This window comes from Talaromyces proteolyticus, assembly GCF_021365285.1.
Source record: "Talaromyces proteolyticus strain PMI_201 chromosome Unknown BGW36scaffold_4, whole genome shotgun sequence".
NCBI lineage: Eukaryota > Fungi > Ascomycota > Eurotiomycetes > Eurotiales > Trichocomaceae > Talaromyces > Talaromyces proteolyticus.
The window spans coordinates 1,614,605-1,638,171 of NW_025764280.1; the positions used below are offsets into that span (position 1 = coordinate 1,614,605).

General features: G+C 49.0%; 6 protein-coding genes across 6 annotated transcripts; 3 read left to right on the top strand and 3 right to left on the bottom strand.

Annotated features, from left to right (window-relative positions):
• Positions 1–153: 153 nt before the first annotated feature.
• BGW36DRAFT_133948 (uncharacterized protein) lies at positions 154–1,748 on the bottom strand. Its single transcript, XM_046209377.1, has one exon. The coding sequence runs from the start codon at positions 1,359–1,361 to the stop codon at positions 501–503; it is 861 nt and encodes a 286-aa protein (XP_046074369.1). The 5' UTR covers positions 1,362–1,748; the 3' UTR covers positions 154–500.
• Positions 1,749–4,787: 3,039 nt separating this feature from the next.
• On the bottom strand, positions 4,788–7,606 carry BGW36DRAFT_291156 (glucosamine-6-phosphate isomerases/6-phosphogluconolactonase-domain-containing protein; the record flags this gene model as incomplete). Its single annotated transcript, XM_046210819.1, has 2 exons — positions 4,788–6,430; positions 6,814–7,606. The coding sequence occupies 2 exons, from the start codon at positions 7,604–7,606 to the stop codon at positions 4,788–4,790; spliced, it is 2,436 nt and encodes an 811-aa protein (XP_046074370.1).
• Positions 7,607–13,654: 6,048 nt separating this feature from the next.
• Positions 13,655–15,457, top strand: BGW36DRAFT_425480 (uncharacterized protein; the record flags this gene model as incomplete). Its single annotated transcript, XM_046220118.1, has 4 exons — positions 13,655–13,732; positions 13,784–13,940; positions 14,021–14,213; positions 14,269–15,457. The coding sequence occupies 4 exons, from the start codon at positions 13,655–13,657 to the stop codon at positions 15,455–15,457; spliced, it is 1,617 nt and encodes a 538-aa protein (XP_046074371.1).
• A 485-nt stretch (positions 15,458–15,942) lies between these two features.
• Positions 15,943–18,631, bottom strand: BGW36DRAFT_357320 (uncharacterized protein; the record flags this gene model as incomplete). Its single annotated transcript, XM_046213862.1, has 2 exons — positions 15,943–18,461; positions 18,502–18,631. The coding sequence occupies 2 exons, from the start codon at positions 18,629–18,631 to the stop codon at positions 15,943–15,945; spliced, it is 2,649 nt and encodes an 882-aa protein (XP_046074372.1).
• Positions 18,632–18,701: 70 nt separating this feature from the next.
• On the top strand, positions 18,702–18,984 carry BGW36DRAFT_274407 (putative dolichol phosphate-mannose biosynthesis regulatory protein Dpm2; the record flags this gene model as incomplete). The annotated part of the gene is made up of 2 exons (XM_046210173.1): positions 18,702–18,773; positions 18,838–18,984. Coding segments are annotated over 2 exons (219 nt in total), but the record flags the coding sequence as incomplete, so codon positions are not given.
• A 1,184-nt stretch (positions 18,985–20,168) lies between these two features.
• BGW36DRAFT_293062 (uncharacterized protein) lies at positions 20,169–23,539 on the top strand (the record flags this gene model as incomplete). The annotated part of the gene is made up of 2 exons (XM_046210962.1): positions 20,169–20,365; positions 20,431–23,539. The coding sequence occupies 2 exons, from the start codon at positions 20,169–20,171 to the stop codon at positions 23,537–23,539; spliced, it is 3,306 nt and encodes a 1,101-aa protein (XP_046074374.1).
• Between the last annotated feature and the right edge of the window lie 28 nt (positions 23,540–23,567).

Here is a 23,567-nt window from a genome sequence, read left to right on the forward strand (position 1 = left end):
GGCTTGAGCACGCTGGACGGATCAACGCGCATTCTCAGGCGTCGTCTCGTGGCTTTCTACTAGTTCCATGGGAACTTACGCCCAGACGACCACTGGTCCGCGTGCAGTGCATATAGAGGCTAAACCCGCTAGAGCCCACGACTTGCCTACAAGAGACTAGTAGGAGCAACAGTTCACCGATGTGACTTGACGGTTGTCTTGAGTCTTGACACGCAGATAATCGTTATAATGGTAATGTATTAGTTATATCTGCAATTAAAGTGACAGTGCAGCAGGACATTATTGGCCCGTCAGGCAGCCTCTCGTTTGTGATGAATCTAAATCGGCGTCGGAAATGGAGTCGTATTGTATGTACTGTTCGTGCTTGTGACAGCTAGTGAGGCAAGGCGACGAGCCAATAGATCTTATTATATTATCACGTTATAACAGGATCATAGAGGACCGCAACTGCTTGCACGTATCATGAATCATTATTTATGGCCGTTATAAGTATTAATGGCTTATGCCCGCGACTCAGATCGCGCCTGGTCTAGCTTTTCCCGGAGTGAGGTAGAAATATGCAATGCCGTCCGCAAAGCCCCATCTAATTGGGCAGTTTCCTGGTCTAATTCTCGCATGCGGTTCTCGAGAAAGCGACAGCTCTGCTCGAGTTTTTCAATATCACCACGCAGAAGATGATTCACCGACCCGTCGTCTACGTGCTGTTCATCCTCGTCGGCGCCTGTCCCAGTCCTTCGAACCTGCCGTTCAAGCCGTTGGATTGTGCGTAGCAGGTTCAGGCGTTGTTTCTCCCACTCTTCCTTTTCCGCCTGCCATCGTTTCACGTCGGCTGCGGTTTGAGTTTGGAGTTGAGAGGACATGGACATGATTTGCAGGTATTGGTTGCGACTTGCAATCGACTCCTTTTGCGCCTCCTCGCGCGTCTTGATCAGATCGTTCACTTGGGCCTGTAAGTCTCCCACCTGGTACTGGAGGTTTATCCTCTCTTCAGCCCACGAGCTGGGAGCATCGGCACCGGTGGTGCTGGCCGGATGATGGGTTTGTTGAAAGCTCGCATTGGCGAGGAGGTTGTCGTAGTCGCGTTGAAGGGCCTGTAATGCAACGTTCTTGGCACTGACTTCGCGGCGAAGATACTGTACTTGCACGTTATTAGTCGCGGGATCTGGGGTCTGAAGAATTTGTGGTGACCCGGGGTGAGAGTCTTTCGTTGCGAGGGAGGAAGCTAAGGAAGGTAGGGATGGAAGCGTGCGATTCAGCGGTTGTGGCGCCTCAATATTCGATATTTTCGACCGAAGGGCTCCTAGATTCGTTGTTGGTGACAATGTAAGCTGGATAGAGAAAAAGGACGACTTGGTAGCCATGTCGATTGAACATCATCGGTGTCGTATTCTTACCTGTATCACCAAGATTGTGCACAGCTTCCGAGCTCAAGGGTTGACCACGGACACTTTGCCGCCATTCGGCACGAGGTGTATTCGTTCGCGACGGTCCGCTGGAGTAAGGGGTGCTGTGGTCTGAACCCGGTTGACCCTGTAGTCGCAATCCGAGTAATTGGGGTTCAGGAAATGAAGAGAGGTGGCCAAGATTGTGTATAATTTGGTCTATGGTAACAAGGCTCCATTCTAGCTGCGCTCGTGGATGGAGCTCTTTGAAATCATGCGGTGAAACCACGCCTCCAGCCTAACAGGGATGACTGCCCTTAATCCTGTTCTTCTATAATCATCATGACAGAGATACGCGGGGATTTCACACCTCATCTGGCGACCAACTGTGCTGAGTTCCAGTCACACCCCGACGAATGACGGCTTCAATCTGTTGGATTCCAAGCGCCACTCGCTCGATCAGAGGTTGGATGTGGCTGCAATTCTCGCATTGAATGCCTGCAAGCGGACTTCTAAACGCCTGTTTTTCGTTCTGTTGAAGATGATTAGATCTAATTATCCTCTATTTCTCTTCCGCAAACCGATATTTTCCAGGGTGCTAACCTCCCAACGCCCGACGCCCAAATTGGGTACCTAACCACGCAAATAACTTAAACAGAAAAGAAGAACGTACCCCTTGGAAGAAAGCCATACTCGTTTAGCCTTTGCCCTGAAGCATGGCCTCCAACATCGCACAATGCCCAGAAACAGCCAATGAAGGCCCACAAAGAGAGGCAGGTTAGGACCAGTGATTCCGGGGGTTGCACTAACCCGACGTCTATTGGAGAAAGGGTGTTTCGAAGCAGCGAGAAAAGGCGTCTGCTGGTTTTCAGCTTACGTGAGCAAGGCCAGAACAGATGCTCGCGTAGACGTATTTCTTTCCTTGGGGCTGACTGCGGTTCTGCCCTAGACACCATTATTTATGCGAAACGCCCTTCCGAATCTGGTACATCTATCTCTAACCTAACGAACGGGCGGTGCTTTCAGCCTCTGCGGGGCACCGAATTAATGTACGGAGTGGGATAAAAGCATGCTGAGAAGCATCAAATCAGAGTGGATGAGCTGCAGAATATGGTGGAAAATCAGATTCACGATCATATGTGCCGCTGACTCAGAAGCGTAAGTGACTAGCCAGCGTGACCTGCCGCTGATTCGAGACGATCAGATGGATCCTCTCCCAGACATCCTGTCCAGGTGTCCACCAAATCCCAAACGCTGAAAGGTTTTCTAGGGTCGAAATGCCATCGACCCCAGATATACGTACAAACATTCACATCAAGCGCGATCCCGGGTCCCGAATACCACGATGGAGCCAACCTGACAGCTTTTGGTCACCGTAAGTTCGTCTCTAGGGGCGTTATTGTCCAATGTCCATAGCGCTGGGAACCGCCCGATGGGCAAGCAGTGAGAAGCGCCACAGAGCCGATACGCTATACGGCGATAGTGCTGATTGAAGTTCACTAGACAGTTTGCACGGGCCGCAGCAGCTTATTATTACAAGCTACCAGCCAACCGTGTGCCCGACACGTTCAGAATTCCAGCCATTCAAAGCAGAGCCGACGCGAAGTGTTTGACTTTGCTCGGAAGCTTCGGAAGGATTCCGGCCCGAGTCGTCTGTTTGTGATATTCCAGACTCCAACCGTAGTCATCCGGTGTGTAAGTCTATTTAACTTTATAGTTCGTATTGCTCAGCCTACTACCACTTCGATTATTGAAGATCTACACAAGAAAGACGTTACGTTAGCTATAAGAAAGCTTGTTCCAGCTACTTGAATCTTGAGTGCTCTTCTGGTATCACTGAAGACTTGAAAGGTGGAATTTCGTTAAGGAATTGATGTTCTCCGTAGGTGGAGAATGCAAAGAACTCCCTCGAGGCCTCCGCTCTCTGTACGTAAATATCTCCTAGCCAATTACGTAGTATCAAAAATATCTATTAAACCGTCGATGTATTATATGACTATAACTTTCTAACCTTCTATATTTTATACATATAGACAGTAGAGGGCCAGTTATTGACACATTGAACGCAAAAAAAAGGGGGTGGGGGGGAATGTAAGACAAAGATAAACAAGTGTATAAGATTCACCGTTATCTAATCGTGGACTATGTCTATGATCCACAACAGAAAAATGACTCTGGATCATAGTCCAAGGTTCTTGTCGATATCCTCGAGGTCGTTCGTAACGTCACTAGCCCTTCATATCACCTTGGAGTCGAGCTTTGTGACACTCATTACAGTTGACGGACTTTCCTCCAAATTTCGATTATTTTTAGAAGAATATGCATGCTGGCTACAAATACCAAGAGGAGCTTCTGTCCATACTTGAAAGACGACCAGGTCTATGGCAAGCTATGCTTTCAATTAGCCTTCAAGCAGAAAATGAACACAGAAGAGAACCTAAGTATGTGATTTGGATTGATGCAATAAACACCAACGATGATGCCTGGCCTCAACTAAAAGCATATATTTTGTCTATACTTTCAGATTCCATATCAGTGGAGCTATGGCAGGCTAAGAATACGATTTTATTTATCCAGACGTCAGAAATAATCAGATGAAGATATAGACGGTCACAACTACGAAGAAGTTCAGGTTTTCAATACCCCAAAACCAGGAAGCCCTCCAAATTCGGTCTGCAAAGGATATCGTACTTGTTGATGTCACTCAGTCTGTACTATGTCCCAACGAAGTCTTTTCTAAGCAACACAAAGACCTGTCTGAACAGAGCACATTGAGGATTTGGGAGGTTGAAAGCTTGGATTCAATGAATGAAGAATCAATCCAAATAGTCGGCAAGTATGGCCAGACTTCCATTTTACAAAAGGCTTTCTACATAGCATCAAAGTGGACGTTAAGCTACCGTATGTCATCTGACTCATATAAATATGGTATCTGCATGGGCTGTTCGTTCTCCTAATCTTGGAGAGGCCTTTGCAAAATCGGAGACTCAGGCTCCTTTGTGTTTGCGAAAGGTACTTGGCCATCAAAATAATCTCAAGCGGGGGTATGAAGGGAGAGGGACTGCGCTAAACTTGGATACTTTATCCCCTTTGATGATGTCAAGACAGAGATTGAGTCTCTGACAGGGGGAAATGACATGGCCACCATGCGCGATGTAAATGCCCCCAGATGATTCGGGATAGAGACCACTTTTCTCCCAGCTACCTGTAATGTGCAGGACCATAAATTCATGTCCTATATACCATCTTTGGTGAAGCACCTATCGGATTCCCGGGAGTAGGCATACCGTTGTGAACTGTCTTTTAACTTTTTAGTTCGTTTTGCTCAGTATTCCACGCTAATGTAGGATGCCTCAGGTGTTTGGCGTACTTTACCGTACACCTTGTAGGCTTGTACGTAGCATGTCAAGCCGACTTCCAGGCTCCTTGTCTAGGTTTAACCTGGCGTGGCTGTTCATCTTCCAAAGTGTGTAATTGGTCTGCAGCACGACTGACCCACGCCTTTTCTAGCGTGACAGCCTCCAACTCTATCTCCCGCATTGCTTTTAATTCATCAACCATCAGGATCAGAAAGTCTCGATGGCCTCGAGCAATCTGCATCAAAGCAGAGCTGTCGGCGTGTTGAGAGTTTTCGAGAGCAAATAGGGCCAAATTCTGCAGTCCTCGCAAGCAATATTCCGCTTTACTCGTCAACGCGTCTACTTCGTCTCGCCACGCCCGGTCCATTGGGTAAACAAATTGCACCTGATCGGGGTCCATATCAAACCCGGGAATTTCTCTGCGACTTTCCCTCACATTCTCCAACTTTGCTAGCCAGTCCTCGAATGCTTCGATGACGAGTGTGTAGCGTCCGCTGTCGGCCTCCGTTAAGTGCGCAACTTCCTGGATTACCTGCGAAAGACTTTGTATTTGCGTCGCAAAGTCAAGTCTATTTGCTGGGTTGTCGCAATCAACCGACCAATCATGGAGAGCTTTCAAATTTTGTTGTCGCTGTGCGATTTTCTCCTCTGCCAGTAGCCCCTGATAAGCACTTGCCACCTTATTGTACCTTTTCCGTAACTTGGACTCTGTCATTGACCGCCACTCTGCATCTTCCTGCATCGATGACGAGTAGAGGAGATACACTTGTAAAAACTCCGTTTGTAAAGCTGCGACATCTGACCGCGAAGCCGGTATGCTACTATCAGCCTTTCTAGTGTTACTCTCAGTGACAGACAGCCGCACAGCCTCTCGTTCCTTTTTAGGACTAAAGTGTTGCTGAAAAGTATTGAAGGCTGGCCGCTGCTGCGGCTTTAATAGAGCTGGCCCCAACTTTTCCGGCTGCCTTGTGGCTTGCCCAGCCGACAAAGTTATTGTGTTACTGTTCAGAACCTGGCTGCGGTGCCTCGTATGACCCTTTCCTTCCCCAGATACACCAACCCGCGATGCCGATGGCTGTCGTAGAGACGCAGATCGTGTGGGTCGTGATGGCCGCTGCATTTGAGTTTTCTTGGGCGAGACGGGAGGAGCAGATACTTTGGCGTCATTCTGCTGCGATTTTAAAGGTGAACGAGGTCTCATCGAGAGACTGCCGTGGTCAATTTTTGTCCGAGTAGTAGAGACATTTCTCCCAGCCTCGGGTACCTTCTTCATCGTATCTTGTGGGTATGGTTGTCCAGCACGATGCGATGATAACGGTGTTGGGTCTCTTGCAGGCTTCTGTGTCGTTGACACTGTATTCGACGACAGTTGCTTCCGGTCCTCTTCATTTATATTCCTATTATTGACCTGTCCTTGCGGTTGCTCCGTACGTCGAGCTCGCATGGAAATGTTCCGTTGCGGGAGGAGACTCTTCCTCTTGTTCGCGACATCATCGGCGTTGGCAAAGGTTGGCGCAGGTATAGAAGAAATTCCAGTTGTCCTGGGCGGCTGTCGCAGAGGCACCCTCGATCGTTCTTCGGCGCGTTTAGGGGGGTCGTTGTGTGTTGTAGACATCTTGAGCACGGGGAGGAAGCTAGTCACTGCTGAGGGAATAATGAGGCATGCATTGGTCGGGCGCGGAATGCATGCTAGAGATAAATTTCGCACAGCTTTGGAGAGTTGATAGCAGAACGCTCATGCCGAGCTTATGCAGGGAGGGTCTTTTGCATGTTGTATAGTTTAATATTGATTGATGTGGATGCTCCTTTGGGTGTTGGTGAATGGTTCGGGCCGCTAAAGCCTACCAGGCGGTCAGTGCGCCATCTATTTTCTATGCTTTACATCTATATCTTCATTTATATTCATTCATTTTCAAATATTATTGTTATTGTTATTATTCAATTGACGGTGTATTTTTGTAGTTATCTTATTGCAGCTCTATGTATTGCAGGATCCAGAACTATGGCTATCCTGGAATAATCTCCATTTTGACAACACGATGTAACAACCACACATATAAATGACTACAAACTGGCACGTTTTGGGAAAGACACATTTTCTGTCGCAGCATCGTCTGAGAACCAGGATACCTTGTCTCCGCCTTCTGCGTTGACCAGGCCACTGGGAAGGTCGTGACCCTCCTCAGTATCAAAGATCTTCCTTAGAATATCCTTCTTCCCACCACCCGTGGCCACAAAAGCGATACTGATGGCGTGTGAGACAACGGGCAGCGTGAGGGTGATTCGCCGGGGTGGAGGCTTGGGTGAGTCCGTGATGCCGACCACCCAGGCATCTTTCTCTCGCAATTGGGGATGACCTGGGAACAGACTGCAGGTATGTCCATCTGGGCCAACGCCCAACAAGATCAAGTCGAAGACCGGGAACTTGATGCTATCCTTTGCGGCGAAAGTGCGCTTCAGGTCGTCCTGATATAGATCGGCCAGTTCAGTGGGATCGTCATCCGTGGCGTGGTCGGCGTCAATGGTGTGTACAGTGGGGGAGCCCAGACTGGACGGGATCTTGTCGAGCAATTCGTCCTTGATGAGGCGATAGTTGCTGTCCGGGTGGTCTAGGGCCACGGCACGCTCATCGGCAAAGAAGATCTCCCATTTGGCAAACTGTGGTGTGTCCTCGGCAGTGCCCTTTCCAGGAGCAAGAAGGGCTTTGGCGAGGGTGTGTGGAAGCGAGCCGCCAGAAACGGCGATTCGGAAGGAACCGTGTCGGTTCAGGGCGGTGTTTTGATGGTTCAGGACATATTTGCGAAGCTGCTGCGCCAAGGACTCGACATCCGGAAAGCTGTAGAGACTGGGGGCTGCGCCGGACATGTTTTGCGGAGGAGATGGTGTTGCGGGAAGAAGTCGGGCGGGGTTGTGAGGGGTTAGAGTCGGATCAGTTGATGGTGTGCGAATGCATGAGATAAGGTGTGTAGCCAACCGTAGAGATCACAGACGAGAATGCGCCTATCGACGGGTCGAGTCTCGGTCAATGGGGAGAGAGTCCTGTATTGGTGAGTAGCAAGACTGCATGAGGTTGTGGTGGAAGACGATTCCGTCATCCTCCATACCCTTATACATCTACGCTGTGCGGTGACGTAGCTACACTGTACACTGCACACTATACAGATACTCCACGTATACTCTTCACTCGTTGAACAACAATCATTTGGCTGTTAATTCAGCTGTGTGTTAAAATTCTGCTCCATAATATAGGCCTGAGGTATCAGTCATAAGTGTCCATCGCACATTGGATACATAAATATGTGCATAATAGACTTGACAAAAATAGAACGGGTTAGTAATATTGACACAACATGTAAGCAATTGCTGTAATCAATCGATATGCTGCAGGACTGGCTCACATATAGCCAGCCTATTCTTCCATAATCGTACGATATAACACCAATTGCTCTTCTACATCTGTGACTTTAGCGCGCCCCAACCGTCAAATCCGGTTTATCTTCTCCTTCCAGGAATAATCATAGATCGAGTCGATGATGAGTCCTGTCTGGCGCATCGACGAATAGAGACGGCGGACAGTGGCATGGCGGCCGGAATCGACGCTAGACGATTATTCAGTATTACTCAGTGTTATACGGTATTATGGTATGTACCGTACAGAACAGCCGCATGTGAAACGCGACTCGGGCATCTCCGCCGATCACCGATTATTATTGATTGTGCACACTACTAATTAGGCAGTACTAATGACTAAGGGCTCGTTACTCGATATTGGGCATTGGTGCTTGTATTATGCCTACCCAACAATATTCTCCTATTCTCATATTCTTCCTTCATTTACCCTGTACTCCCTCCTCTACATGCATCAATGTAGATTATTGTAGAATGTAACAGGGAAGATAATCGCTCATGTACCGTGACGTCATGGCACACGCAGGCGCGCGCCCGTCTGCAAGGAGGCACGCTACTTGTACTGAATAAGCATGCCTTTAAACATGTACGTAAATGTCTACGACAATGTTTAACACTAACTGTTTATATTTATATATATATATATATATATATATACAGATATAAATATAAAATAAAAACAAGTACAGGCAACAACAATAATGGCTTACGTTATACATACTGTACACGGCGGTACCAGCGATACATAATACGCACGATTAAATACAACCGTGGGATCCGGTGGCGCCAGCGATCCTCAACTGCCTATTACCTGATTAGTTGGTTAATAGTTCCTAGTTGGTTCCTAAGACAATCCTGATTCAGAGAATAGTTAATTTATTTGTTGCTCTCAAGTTTCAGCCCATCCTCGCAAATATTCTCCTCTATTCTTCTCTACACTGATCATCCTATCTTCACTGCACCTCCCTCCTGCCATAACTCTCCTGCCATATCGTCGCATATCAACATCACCACTGCCTCCTATTGATCTGGCTAAGCCATACCAAGTCCTCGTGACTTGGTGCACCAATCCACCATCATGAGCTCGCCCTCGGTCCAGCTGCAAGTGCAAGCGCCCTCTACATCTTCGGCGCTCTCATCGTCAGAGTCGCATTCCTCCGGCTTCCTAGACATTGTGCGATGCTCTCGCTGCCAACGCTCGCTCAGCATCCAGCACGCCTCCTCATCCTCTCCTGCCCCGGGCGTCGTGCAATTCGGCATGAACTCCTATTACTGCAGCCGCTGCGCTTCCATGGTTGGCTTCAACCACTGATGGCCATAGCTCCTAGAACGTACCACACGTTTACCAGCGCTTTACGCCTCGAATCGGAGGATGATATTCGGACATCCAATCAACGCATTCGCTCGCGGGCCGAGTACATTACATCACAACACGGATTTTCCTCAGGTTAATGATGAGCATTTCGCGATGTTTCTCGAACATACTGCCGTCACGAGATCACTCCACAACCAAACACCTTGACCGCGCACCAAGCCGATTATATTTGCTCAACAGATACATACTCATTACGATACTTCGAAAGGGGAATTCATTTCACGACGCGGGGTAGCATCTGGCATGCACCCCAATCATCAACTATTTATGCACGTGCATGGAATGAATGTTATTAGAGCGTTTGTTTAGATAGGCACCCAGACAGGACCAATACAGTTCTGGACAGCTGTTTGTTTTATTACATTTGATCTTCTTGGCTCTTGGCTCTTGGCGCTAGCGTTGTATTTTCATACCCCTCCAAATGTTTTCGAGATACCCATACTTCTGCACATCGGCGCGTTGCAATCATATATAACATATCTTGACTCAATTATATTATTACCATTCTTATTATCATCGCTGTCATCCTGCTATCAATCAGTGCGTATTTGGCTTCTAGCCTTTTGGCCCTTTCGGACCCCAACCGACCAACTGATGTTTCCAGATGTCTCAAACTAATCTCAAACTAATCTCAAACTAAGTGTTTAGATTTCAGACTGCGATGACTGCAACAAGAATGGCCGATCTGCTGACAGCCCAATTCATCTATAGCAGTATAATTAGCCGTTATCGACAATCTGGTATCACGTGTACAATATTATCTAAGGCTGGCCAATCAGACGCTGTTCTGCATCGACATTAACTAATTGTTCTGTGCAGTCGTAACCACGCATTCAACCACAAGCCTGCTATTAGGCTACTACATTGTCTTGATGATGTCGAGCAAATGAACGGAGGCGACGGAGGGTAAAGGCGTTTCGTGCGGCATGTTTCGTGGCTTCGCTTCGCCCAGTTTGTGTAACGCATCAGCTCCATTCTTCGCATTCCATGACAATGAATTGTCAGCTCTGAAACCCAGAGGCATTTCGTTTCAGTCGTTTCTTTAAATAGACGCAAGCATGCAGCCATTCCAGACGGACTTACTACGTATACACACTGGACTGCTGCGTATTACATACATGCTGTCAGTGCTATCAGTGCTGAATCCATGGAGATACAACCACGCAGTGGTGGTAGACAGACAGAATGGTATACAGCATATGCTCTCTACTTGTGTTCGACGTTGACTGCTGTGTTGAATGTCGGCGCACACCGCTTGACCCTGCAGGGGTCGTCACTCACTGACTCTGCTACTTTGAATACATATATGTATATACATTTTTGTTATATCACCACCTTATTATACCAACAAATCCGTACAAGGATATCGACGCTTCCTATCGACGGCAGCAGACTCATTGACACGTATCCACCGATTCAATAATTGCACCAGTGGCGATAACCTCTACAGCCTTTTCATTGACACTGCCCAGTCCAGCCGAAGCGGTGAAACGGACATGGCCAGCTGGTCTCTCGACTGCTCTGCGCTAAGCCATGGCTTTGGCAAGCATATGCAGGATCAGCCAATAGCACGTCACAAATTTACCCACACAATGCAATGCATCTCATATACCTTGTATCATTCATTTCGCATGGCATGGCATGGTATGGCTCTGCATGGCATTTGATATGAGACTTGTGCAGATATAGAAGGTGGATTTGAGTTTGTCTGATAGCTGGATGGGCACACACCTCCCGTCTATTGAAAACTCACATTCGCCTATTTCTTTTATTTCATATAATCCATTGCAACCCCACTAGACTGTCGGACACTCCGCAATTATTGTTTCTGGCATTATTGAACGCCACTTCGCAGCAACGACGATCGATGTCCTCGTAAACCGGCTTTTTCTATATGAATGACTGATCGTATGCAAATTCTGGAACAGCTGACCGACCTATACTATACCGTATGAATGGAATCGAAATTATTGAAAGCAATCGGATAGTAAAGGAGACGCCTGATTTGCTCTTGGAGATGATAGTCATTCGGTGTTGCATTAGACCAATAGACTCCCGCTATCGTCACGAATTATTTTTCATAATTGATATGGATACTCGTAGATGAGATTGCTGATTACTATTCAGTCTAAGACTAGCCAATTGTCAGCTTGGAACGACATTGGGGTCTTGGTTTGAACCAGGTGGTGCAGAAAGTGATACCTCACATGAGTTATAACCTAATTGACGCAGACCTGCACCCAGCGTACGCCATGGGATCACCGCCCGAGGAGGGATCGAATCATAGTACGTTGTTAGCCGGGATCTTTCGCGTTCACACGCTTTCAATTTCTCTGAGCGAATTAAAGGCCTCGGTAGATGGGAATAAGGATTGGACCCCTGCAACCCGTCACTTTGGGATCTGGGTCGGCCGCGGTTTACTAGTGAGTATATACGTAGTACGTAGTGAATTAAACGAGTTATGCATGACCTACACAAAGATTTACTCCCCGCTATTGAATAACTCCGGTGGTTCTGGTGTTGGAAAAGGATGAGGAATGCCCGGAATTAGAATAGAAGGAGTGGATACGGATATCACTATCGCGAGTTGTAAGCGGACATAGGAAAGAAAGAGAGACCGAAAGAAAGAAAGATGCCGTGGACATGTCAAATGCACGTTGACAGCTGTCTGTACACTGATTGCTGGTGTGGATGGCATCGCATGCATCATGTGTGTTTGGAAATGAGCAGAAAACCTACGTATATACGCGAGAGAAGTGCGTTTGCTCCCCAAGATGTCCAGCTACTCGTTGAAAACTCGCTGTATCAGATTATAATCGTTGTTTGTTTGATTGTTTCAGCCTGAGCAAAACCGAATAAGCGTGTACCTGCATGGCTGCTGAACTCGGATCTGATATAGTGATATGCCATTTTACTAAAGCTAGTCCACGCGGCGTGGGTACATCAACTGATGTTGTGTTAGATTGACCGGACTAAGATCATAGTTGGTCGGATAGTCATTTCCGGTCTAGTATCAATTGATATACATGATACTACATGGTACTAAGATTCTAGTGGACCTCCCCAGGATCTAAGTAGTAGTCTAAGATAATAAAAATACGAAATAGAAAATCAACGAGCGCTCACACAGACCACCATCCTCCCACTCCCCATGTCCCCTCAACGCGAGAAGCGGAGAAAAGAAAAAAGCAATGTTTAGTCCGAGTTTAGACTGCGCCCTGAGGCCTGGAAATCTATAGTCAGCTACCTATTTGCGTTTAGTCTTTTGCTGAGAGACCCGATTCGGAGCAAGGATGAGAGAAACTGTTGCAGGTTATTTTTCTCTCTTTCTCAGACATTTAGACCCTGATTAGTATGACACTAGAGAAGAAATAGATTTGAATGGCTGCAGGAGATCTGACCAGTTGACGTCGGAAGGAAAAAGAAAAGAAAAAAAAGAAAATACACCGACGGGGTTTCAAACGAGGCTGCAGCTGAGTTTTCTACCCTGATTGGAGAGACAGACTCGTTTATCCTGGTGACCAATGGAGGATTATTGGTTTGATTTCTTTTTTTCTTCCCTTCTTTTCCTTTTTTTTTTTTTTTTCGGGGAAAGGCGTGTTTGCCCAGACCCTTGCAAAAAGCAGGAAAAAAGATCAGCCCAGCTGCTGCATGAAGGTGGCGGATGACGAACTGGACAGTTTCCTCAGGGTTTCTGTGGGACAAGCCTTTTGTTTTCCATAATTTTCTCTCTCGTTGGTCCTAATCGCTGTAGTTCGCTTTGCTTATTTTTCCTGAGCGAGCCAGTCTTTTGACTTTTATATACAATCCACTGCTGACTGTGGTCTTGCGACAGACCGGCCTCCATGCCCTAATCAATATTATATCCTTAGTCATCGGACTCTATATCCCAGGGCTATTATCTGCAGACGCCACATTTATTCCAGAGCCTTTCCGGAACTCTAACATTAAGTTTCGACTTTGTGCTAGAGGTTTTGTGCGAGTGTAGATGTCAGCTGTCAGGGAAGACGAGACCAGTAGGTAATGATACGCGCAAGGAAACAACATTGACATCCACAGAGCGTGTCCATCAACAGTCTTCCAGCAGAATAATTCAAGCCTCGCCAACTGACTGGAATTGAATTTCGGAGATGGAGCCTTCGCCACAAGAAAAAGGCCGTCGTGGAACAAAAGCCGGGGATGAGGAATTCGTTCTGTATCTCCAGGGTGTGAGTGTTCGACTGCCTCTTGATAAATTGGTATCCTGACTTGTCCTACAGATTCCTGCACACTGCCGCTGGCAGGAGCTCAAGGACTTTGTCCGCCAGACGGCGCTCCATATTCGTCAAGCCGTGGTTTATGATGACCAGCATGGTTATCCGACTGGGATAGGCCAGATCATTGTCAAGAACGAGGATGAGGCATGGCGTACTTTCCGTCAGTTTACCACACCTATCTCTACATGTACACTGTAAAGAGAAAATTCCAAAGATACCTACTGACTCTATTGTTTGTAGGAAAGCTGTCTGCGAATGGATGGAATGGGCAGGCCCTGACGGTCACTCTCGCAAGAGCCAGCTCTCCAACGATGCCCATAGCAGGGCCAACACGAAGCCCCTCGACAACAGCACAAACGCTGTCATTTGGTGCGAATGTCTCTAGAAACCCAGTCACCGAGACTCCAGCATCGACATCATCCGTGACCCCCGAGTAAGTCTGCCCACTTGCCGAATATCTACCAGGCACTGATAAATCACGCTCTGAGCCCCTTGGCAACACCTTCTCCATCAAGCTATGCACCATTAGTACCGATAGCACTCATGAATTACGCGAATATGACCCCAGCATCGCAAGCAATGCCTACCACCATGTCCGCCGGATATCTTCCGGGTCCCTGGACGGCCAACCCCGAAGCTCACCCCTTCTCACCCACCGCCACCATGTTCTCACCATCCTTCAGCCAAATCGAATACCCCTACTACCCAAATACCCTCCCAGTAACCCAGCAACACATATACACAGGCGGAATGGGCCCTGCGTTACAACCTCCTCCACTATTCATCCACGCACCCCCCTACTTCCACCATCATCAGCCAAGTTACCATCCCCTTCCATGTACTTTCGAAGCACACAAAAGCCCTCTTTATCCAACTTCAAGCTCCTACGCCAACACAATCCCCCGGACATTCCCATTCCCGCCGATATCTACCGTCATCATTGATAACCTCCGACCAGGGGTGGATGTACAAACCCTCAAGACGCATTTCCGTGGAATCGGCGTCATCGAACACTGCGAGATCACTCCATACGACAGCGGTAATGGTCAGCATCAGCAGATACACCATAGTTCAGGGCCCGGTCACTACGCAACGGCGACGTTTCAGTCCGCCGATGAGGCGGAGCGAGCAGTCCTCGCGTTCAACGGGACCATGCTGGCTGGGAATCAGATTGGTGTGCGTTTGGATCTGGAAGGCAGTATTATGGCCCCTCTGCCTGCTGTGGTGGAAATAGAAGACTGGTCTTCCTCAGCCACAGCATCGCCATCGTACTACCAGCACCATCATCAACCACCACCGCCACCAGCATCCTCATCCTTCCCAGGTGAAGGATGGAACATGTTTTCCCCGTCTACCTCGACCACATCGACATCATCATCGTCGACAATTGTCGCGCCATCGTCTTTTTCAGTATTAGATTCCCAACTCGAACCGGGCTCAAGACTCCGACGAGATTCCGGCAAGGAATTAGTTCATAACGAAGGCCCGGACGAGAAAGAAAAGCCCGAGCCTTCGACGACAACGACAACAACAATGATAAAAGAATCTAGTAAAAAGTCCCACTCCTATTCAGCTTCTTCTGCCATCGCGAACGCAGCGTCAACTGCAGAATGTGGTACTACCAAACATCAACCCCTGGTCGTAAACGGGTCGATGACAGGGCGCGCGAAAATGTAAGGGGACGCGAAAGAAAAATTGATCATGACCATTTCTGTTCTTGGCGAAGAAGAGCATGGGTTAGCGAGGAAGGATAAATAAAACTAGAGCTTTGTTTCTGTTCTGTTCTCTTCTTGTTCTGTGAATACTTCAATATGTGTGTTATTGACATGGTTGAGTTGAATATTGATTGCTAGATATTGGTATCAGCGTATGCACATATATATATAGATATTGATTCATTTATTACTGGAGATTTATATTATGAATTAATATTTATGGATTCTTGCTGCCTAGTGACCGGCGATCCATCGCCATATTCTTCCCAAACATGCATGTACCAAGGAAAAGCACCAAAAAGAGAACACGAAGCGGTAACTTTGGGGTTTTGAGTAGTGTTTGCAGTATATCGAAGAACTACCCGAACTTATATACATGGCCGAAGGAAGCCAGAATGAAGATCACGCCTCTCAATTCATAATTAATATGCTGTTTTGTCCATGCTATTACCTCTTAGAGCCACGAGGCGGAGGTGTGAATGAGTGCGAACGGGATTTCGACACAGATCGCGAGCGCGTGTATGAGCGTCCGCGGTTGCGTGGTGCACCGCCATCTCCGCGGACAGGAGAGAGAGATCGGGAGTATGACCGAGGTCGAGGTCGAGATCGAGATGGAGAGCGAGATGGAGATCGCGTGTAAGATCGTGGGCGGTTGCGTGCTCGCACCGGCGAACGGGAGCGAGAGACTGAATATGAGCGAGATCGCGAGCGTGAATAAGATCGGCCACGGGGACTACGGGCCCGGCCACCGCGGGGAGGAGACCGAGAGCGAGAGTATGAGGGGGAGCGAGAATATGATGCAGGTCGAGAGACGGACCGCGAATAGGACCGTCCACGATCACCGCGATCACGGTGCACCGGCGAACGTGACCGGGAGGAGGAACGGGATGAACCAGTGTAAGAGGAGTAGCTCGAGTATGAACTAACGGAATCGCGGTCAGATTCGTCGCGCGTCGCAGGCAAGGCTGGAAGCGTTGGTTTTGGAAGGTTCTTCAAATGCTCGCGCATTTCCTCGGTGAGAACACCCATGCCAACGCTGGTGAAGTAATTGATTGAGAAACGTGTGTTGCGAGGGTTGTCTAGCGGGAAGAGGCCGTCGAAGCTTGGGCGTAGAACAGGATCGGTCAATCGCTCCTTTAGTTTCACCAGACCAAGGTGCTCGGCGAGGTCTTGGAACAAGATCTTGATAAAAATACGGCTGCTAGATGTGGTTTCTTCCTCGTTCATATGAATCAAAGAAAGGACATGCCATCCGATGGCGTCGTTGCTCAAGATGTGACCGAAGAACCGGGCAATGTTGCGCAGACGATTTGTTTCATAACGGTGGATGGTTTCGTAGTACTTTGCAAACGACTCTTCAAACAAATCCGACCACAGGCGATTCAGCTTGGCAAATCGTTCACCGATCAAACCGTAGAACTTTGAGTAGGTACGCTCCTGGGAGCAACACTCAATGATCATTGAGGGCAGCTCGTGCTCCTGGCCAGGAGGAAGGGAAACCTTCATCAATTTGTGACAGCATTCTTCAAAGTCAATGCTCGACATGATGGTCAGATAGATTGTACGTCGGAGATTCACAAGGTCGGTGTTGCTTTGATCCTTGATCTCCATCTGCCTCTCCTCTTCGGCTTCCTCATCATCGGAACTGTCCTCGGATTCATCATCACTGTCGTAGTCGCTATCTTCGCCAAGAATCTCTGCCTTGAGCCTCTTGTAGGCATCTTCATGCTCTTGCCATTCGGTGTCGAATTTGAAGATGTTTAGTCCATCTTGAGTTTCGATCTCGTCATCTAATCCCACACGATGTGTGATTTGATCTTCTTCTTCGACTAGATCGAGTTCCTCACGGACAGCTGGGTTGTCTTTATACTTGTCTTTTCGTACCTGGAACAAGACTTCAATCATGTATTGCACTCGTTTATCGATATCGGCCTCGTGTAGGATGTTCCTGAACTGGTCGAACACTGCTAGGGCAATGGGCCCGCTCATCTCTTCCAGATGCTGGCCAACTTCTCGGGTCAAACCGACTGCAATCTCAACACTGTCGTCTGTAGGCTTGTGAAGCAGCAATAACAGAATCTGAGCTGCAAGCATTTCGTGGACGACCTGCTGGTTGCACAGGTGCGCAATGAAGGTGGTTGAAGAAATACAAACTGCCTTGTCGTTTCGTTTAAATGCTTTGCGGAACTGAACGATCAACCGCCCTAAGAGGAGCTCGCCCACCTGAGGAAGCTTTGTGTTGACAATAGCCGCCATGGCCGCGTAAATGGGAGTGAAGGGCAAACTGGCGGCCTGCGCCTTCATGATGCTTCGACAGAATAGACCTCGTCCACGAATCAGATTTTCACCGAAGAGCTCGGGCACGATATGTTTGATGTTAGACACGTTGATCTTGTTGATCAAGCCGTTGATTGATTTCTTCAGGGCCTCCCATGCCATCCTTTGATACTCCTTGCTGGATTTGTCTGTAATCTGGGCTTGCAAAGCGCGTAAACGAGCGGGTGGAATGTATGTTCCTCCCGACCGCATATTTAGCAGCTTTTCATACTCAGCCTTGGCCGAGGCTTGCTTCTCCTCCTCAGTCAATGGCTTTCGCGGTGCATCTTTTTTCTCTTGCTGCCGCAACCTCTCTGTGAGCTGTTGTTCCCTTTCGAGAGCGCGGTCTGCATCGAGACGGGGAACATCGTCTCTCAGGTCTCTCGAGCCGGCCCCTGGAGGCGACCGCCGACGATGAGGGGATGGCGATCGAGACGGAGGGGAACGCTTCCGCACGCTCGACGGTTGAGGTGAGTAGGACGCTCCTGGCGGAGGAGTTGGCACGCGAACCGCCGACTGAAGCACCACCGGATCCGACATGTCTGGCGCGGCCACTCTGGAGAGCGAGTTCTTGGTGAGATCAGAAGAGACCTGGCCGTAGTCGACGGCGTCGTGGCTGTCTTGTGAATCAAAAAACTCGGTGGTCTTTCCTGGACCGTAATAATTCAAGGCTCTTCACTAGCGCGCCACCTGCCTCCAGATCACGTGACAAGTATCGACCTGGCCAGTCTCCGCAAAAGGAGCTGCTGCGGACGGTCTCTCTGCCCTCTACAAATCCCCTTTTGCGTGTTTGAGAGAAATTCGGTTGCAGAGTCAACATTATGGTAAGCTGGCTTACACTTCACCTACAAATCGAGTACTGATCACAATTGCTCTGCTAGCTCGGTCCTATTGTCGGTTCCGCCATGTTGTTGGTCGCAACTGCGATCTTTCTTTACTACACGACATGGACTATACTGATGGTAATTCGATCCTACCACGCTTGCAACTTCAGACGCACAATCGACTAACTGTTTGACCAACTAGCCATTTGTCGACACGGGTCACCCGCTCCATGACCTGTTCCCTCCACGCGTGTGGGCGATCCGGATCCCTGTCATTCTCACGCTCCTGGGCTCAGCTGTCGTCGGGTCATTCCTGGGTATTGTGATGATCCGCAGCAGCAGAAGGAAGGCTGCCAAGGCCAAGGCAGCGGCGTCGAAGAAGAAGACTTAGATTGTTTGTGGACTGTGCTTGGGTGACAGGGACGGAAGAGCCATTCTCTCCATTTTATAGCAGGAGTGAGATCACAGCTGTAGGATTGTATACGATGAAGCAAGCTAGAGTAGGTCTTTTTTGGTTCCTGCATTTTACTATACCTGTTCCGCGCCAGGATCGGCTCTGCTGTACATCACTAGTTAGCTATATTATTTAATACACCACTAGAAATGTACGACGCATGGCGTGGTCGTGCGCGTACGGTAATCAGAAGATATCAGTGGCTCATCATCCTAAGAGATGGCGATGGGAACCCGTGACTGGCAGGCGTCACCTGACGCCTGCCAGGAATGACATGACTCCATCAGTTCGCATTAATAATAACATTCAGTTGCTGTCAGAAGAGGAGAAGAAGGGGGATGGCCAGTCATTCGCCCGCCCAGGGCTGACTGACCGTGGGACATCATCATCATCGCCATCATCGCCATCATGCATGTGTCAGAGTGTCCTCCAAGCACCACTGTCTACTGTATACTGTAGTTAGGGAGAGAGGAGGTACCCCACCCAAAGGCTAGTTAAAGCTCCGGACCTGGCGGCTGCCACGCCTAAGCCTGTTCTTGCCCCATCATACACCTTCCCCTCCCCCACCCTCTCTATCTTCCTCCCCCCCTTGCTCTTATCTGCCTGGACCTCTCCTCTCTCCCCTCTCCCTCCTCGACTCGACCTGCCTCGTATATACTCACTTCTCCTCACTGCTGAATATCAACACGTTGCTACCGTCATCGCGTTCTGACCTATCCTCTTCCGCTTCTCTCCACCTGCCAAGTCTTCCTATATGCTCTGCGGTTGCTACCCTGGGAGCCTGGACGCGCTCACTACTATTACTAGTTACGCAAGTTGACATCGTGTTCTGGAAACACTGCTGTCTGTACCGAGTACTTCCGCGTGTCTGCGACCGCTATAACACCGCGTACGATAGAATCCCAACCGGGCATCTCCTCACCTCATCAACACCAGCCCGGCGCCGGTTCATCCGATCTCACTAGACGCTTGCCACTGCCAACGGCCGCCGCAGCTCCAGCAGTAAGCCAGCTGCTATTGATATCTATATATCTGCACCACCAACCTCCGGCTAACTGTGTTTGGCCGGAGCTGTGTGAATGCCCCCCGCAGCATCAGAGGATTTCTTCCACCCTATTAATCACCTTTCGCTTGATAATCATACCCCGCTGTCGCAAAGCCCTGGTTCGGTACAGGAGTCAACTGGCGGCAAGAAGAAGAAGAAAGGGAAAAACAAGCATGGAACAAAAGGAAAGGATACACTGCTACCACAAACGGACCAGATGGCGGCAGACGAGTATGTCCTCCCCTAGTGACGTGATTGGTATGACACGACACTGACAAACATCGTATCTGCATTAGAATCCAGCCTTCTCCCCCATCCCAGTCCGATCCATCGTCATATCCCGGCAATGTGTTCACTCCCCCCTCTGGCAATGCCGTCATCTCTCCGGCATCCCCGGTCCTAGGGGCGTTGGATCCCATCAACAACAACAACCCTGAGAGCGATACCGTCCTAAGGACAGACGCATGGGCAAAGTCCATTCCATTCGGGAAAAGCCCTCCAAATGACATTTTAGACCCGGCCTTTGCCAGTGGTTCTCCCCACAGTATACCAAATACACTCGAAAGAGCTGCGTTTGGGAGCCACATATCATCATCAGCGTCTCCTCCTATAGCTCCGACGAGGCCGATGAATTATGGTCCAGTTGGCATCGGATCACCACGCCATCCATCTATTGATAGACAAAAACGTCACTCAATGGGTGCTCACTTTCAAAGCCAACCACCACTGCCACACCTGCCCCAAGCCCATTTCTACGGTGCTCCAGAAATCGACATTCCATCTCCACACAGGTCTGGTGCTGGCAGCCAGTACTCCTTTTGTGGGTGGGACTCTATCCCGGGCCCTTTTCTGAAGACAAGCAAAATCGGCGGCAGAGTGCTCTTGGTTGGCACTGATGGGGAGCTCCACGTCATCGCGATAGAAAGCCAGAAAACACGTACGGTCGGGACACTGACCGGTCTCAATGGACGCGTTCTTGACGCAAAAATTTTAAATTATGCTTCGAGACCCGACCCATATGCATCGTCTCGACCTCATGTGGCTGTTATCATACATGGCCCGGTGGCCCATAAAGACGAACCTGGAGACACTTCCTCGATTGGTTCGGAGCAGAACGAAATTCTCCCAGGCCTACCCGGAAAGTCGGTGCCAAGCGAAAAGCCACAGAATAAAGAAGACACCCTATATCAGACAAGAGTGGAGATATATTCCGTCAAAACTGGGGATCACATCATGAGCCTTTTCCAGAGCAAACCTGCACCCTGTTTTGAAAGTTATCCCAATCTATCTTTGCTTGCCCCAGCGCCCGTTGGGAGCCTAAGACTGTATACCACCACAAACTACGTCATTGTAGCTTCAGGGGTCAGCGGTGAGGTCTTCATCTATGGCATTGTGTCGTCTGGATCTGCCGCTATGTATCAGTGTCTCGGAAAAACATGGACTACGATACAGTCCAAAGAAGTCAGACGCTACTCCACTTCTTCTAGTTCTACAGACCATGATGGATCTCAAGCTGATAGCCAACATGGGCCTGGATCTTCAGAAAACCCTATCATTTCGCTCAGTGGACGGTGGCTTGCTGTTGTTCCACCTACGTCTTCGTCCAGAGCACCGCCCTTGGGATCTGTCCCACAGCAGTGTACACAGAGGAAGATCCACGGCCTAGACACACACATCCCACCATCTAAGCCGACTATAAATTGTGCCACAGACGTGGGAGACGGCGAAAGTCTGTTCGATAAAGTTGCCAGAGGCGTCACCCAAGAGCTTTTCAAGGGTGCCCGATGGATGGGTGATCAAGGTCTGCAAGCGTGGAACAATTATTGGAATAAAGATCAGCAGGCAAGTCAAGGTGGTAACCGACGCTCTTCTCCCTATCCCGACACCCAGCAGGGAACACATGCCCTGTTTCCGCCCACTCATGGTCAAGAAACGTCTGGGGCGTCATCTTCTGAGCCAGACTTGGTTTCAATAATCGATCTGAAAAGACTCGAACACGGACAAGACCCTAAGGGGACTTCTCCAGTGCCATTTGCAACCTTTCAAGCTCCCAATGGATGCAGCTATCTTTCATTCGCGCCCAACGGCCACATGTTGCTAACTGCAAGTAAAAAGGGGGATGTCCAATATGTGTGGGATCTTATGCAGGCCAAAAACTGCAGAACAGCTGCATTCTTGTCTGATGATTTAACCGGCAACAACGCCTCTACTTCCCATGTACGGCTGATAGCAAGGTACTCTCGGTTAACCACTTCGAACATCATTGATATCGTTTGGGCGTATCCCACTGGGGAGAAGTTCGCAGTTCTTACTCGGAAGGGCACAGTCCATGTTTACGACATCCCTCGAGTAGCGTTTCAATGGCCACCTCTTCGACGAGTACAAGCGAAACCTAGCCGACCGCAGTTAGAAGACCCGGCATCATCCACCCCAGAATCGGAAGGGGTAGGATCTGCCAGCCCGTTTGTGAGTGCTATGAAGTTCATGGGAGGGACTACGCAGCCGATTCTCGCTGCTGTCCGAGGTCGTGCCCCTAGTGTAGGAAGCAGCTTTTCTGGGACTCCTAGTTTTGGTATCTCGTCGGCAGCTGGAATTGGCGGCAAAGCTGTTGCGGCTGGTTTGAGCAAATCTATGGGGGCTGCTACTGGCACGGTGAGCACGCTGCGACACGTAGGGGAAAACCGATTGCACTTGACTAGCTTCGGTAGGGACCCTATGGCATCTCGCGTTACGTGGGTCTTGATTCACAATGAGAGTCTGTTGGGCGTAATTGATTACGGCTCATTCAAGATATATAAGGTCAAACGCAGCACAGATAGAAATAAAGCTCGGCGTCACCAACCCGTCATTGGGGGCAAAGTAGCAGAGATGAAACTGCCAGAGTATATGCAAAACCCTTCTGGGCCTCTGCAAATTGGCCTCCCAATGGATGATAAGGTGGTCGGAAGCTGGTCATCACCACTGGCTACATCCCATCCTTCATCGGTTACGAAACTAAGTTCCCAGCCACTCTCCCAGGCCGAGATCGAGACCAACACTCCTTATCAACCATTCCATACAGACCGGAGAGTCACACTGAATGTTATCATTGACCCTACATCAGCAGCAGGGCCTCCATTAGGCTCATGGGTCTTTGGAAATGATATTCAGACGCAGAAGCTTCATGTTCAACCTCTACCCCATAGTGATGATGAGGAGCTCACTGGCCAGATGATGGGAAACCCAGAAATGGAAAATTTGATCAGTCTCGGTAATGGCGGGGATCAAGTTGAGGAAGTTGTCATCACAACAAAGCGAAAGAAGAAAACCTCCGCTGCATTATCGCCTACTGGTCACCGGGACGACGACGACGGGTTCTTTGAAGATGACTGCGACGTTCTGGACTTTGCCCAGGACAGAGTTTAACAGATTGTAACTCGCATTTTCTTTTATG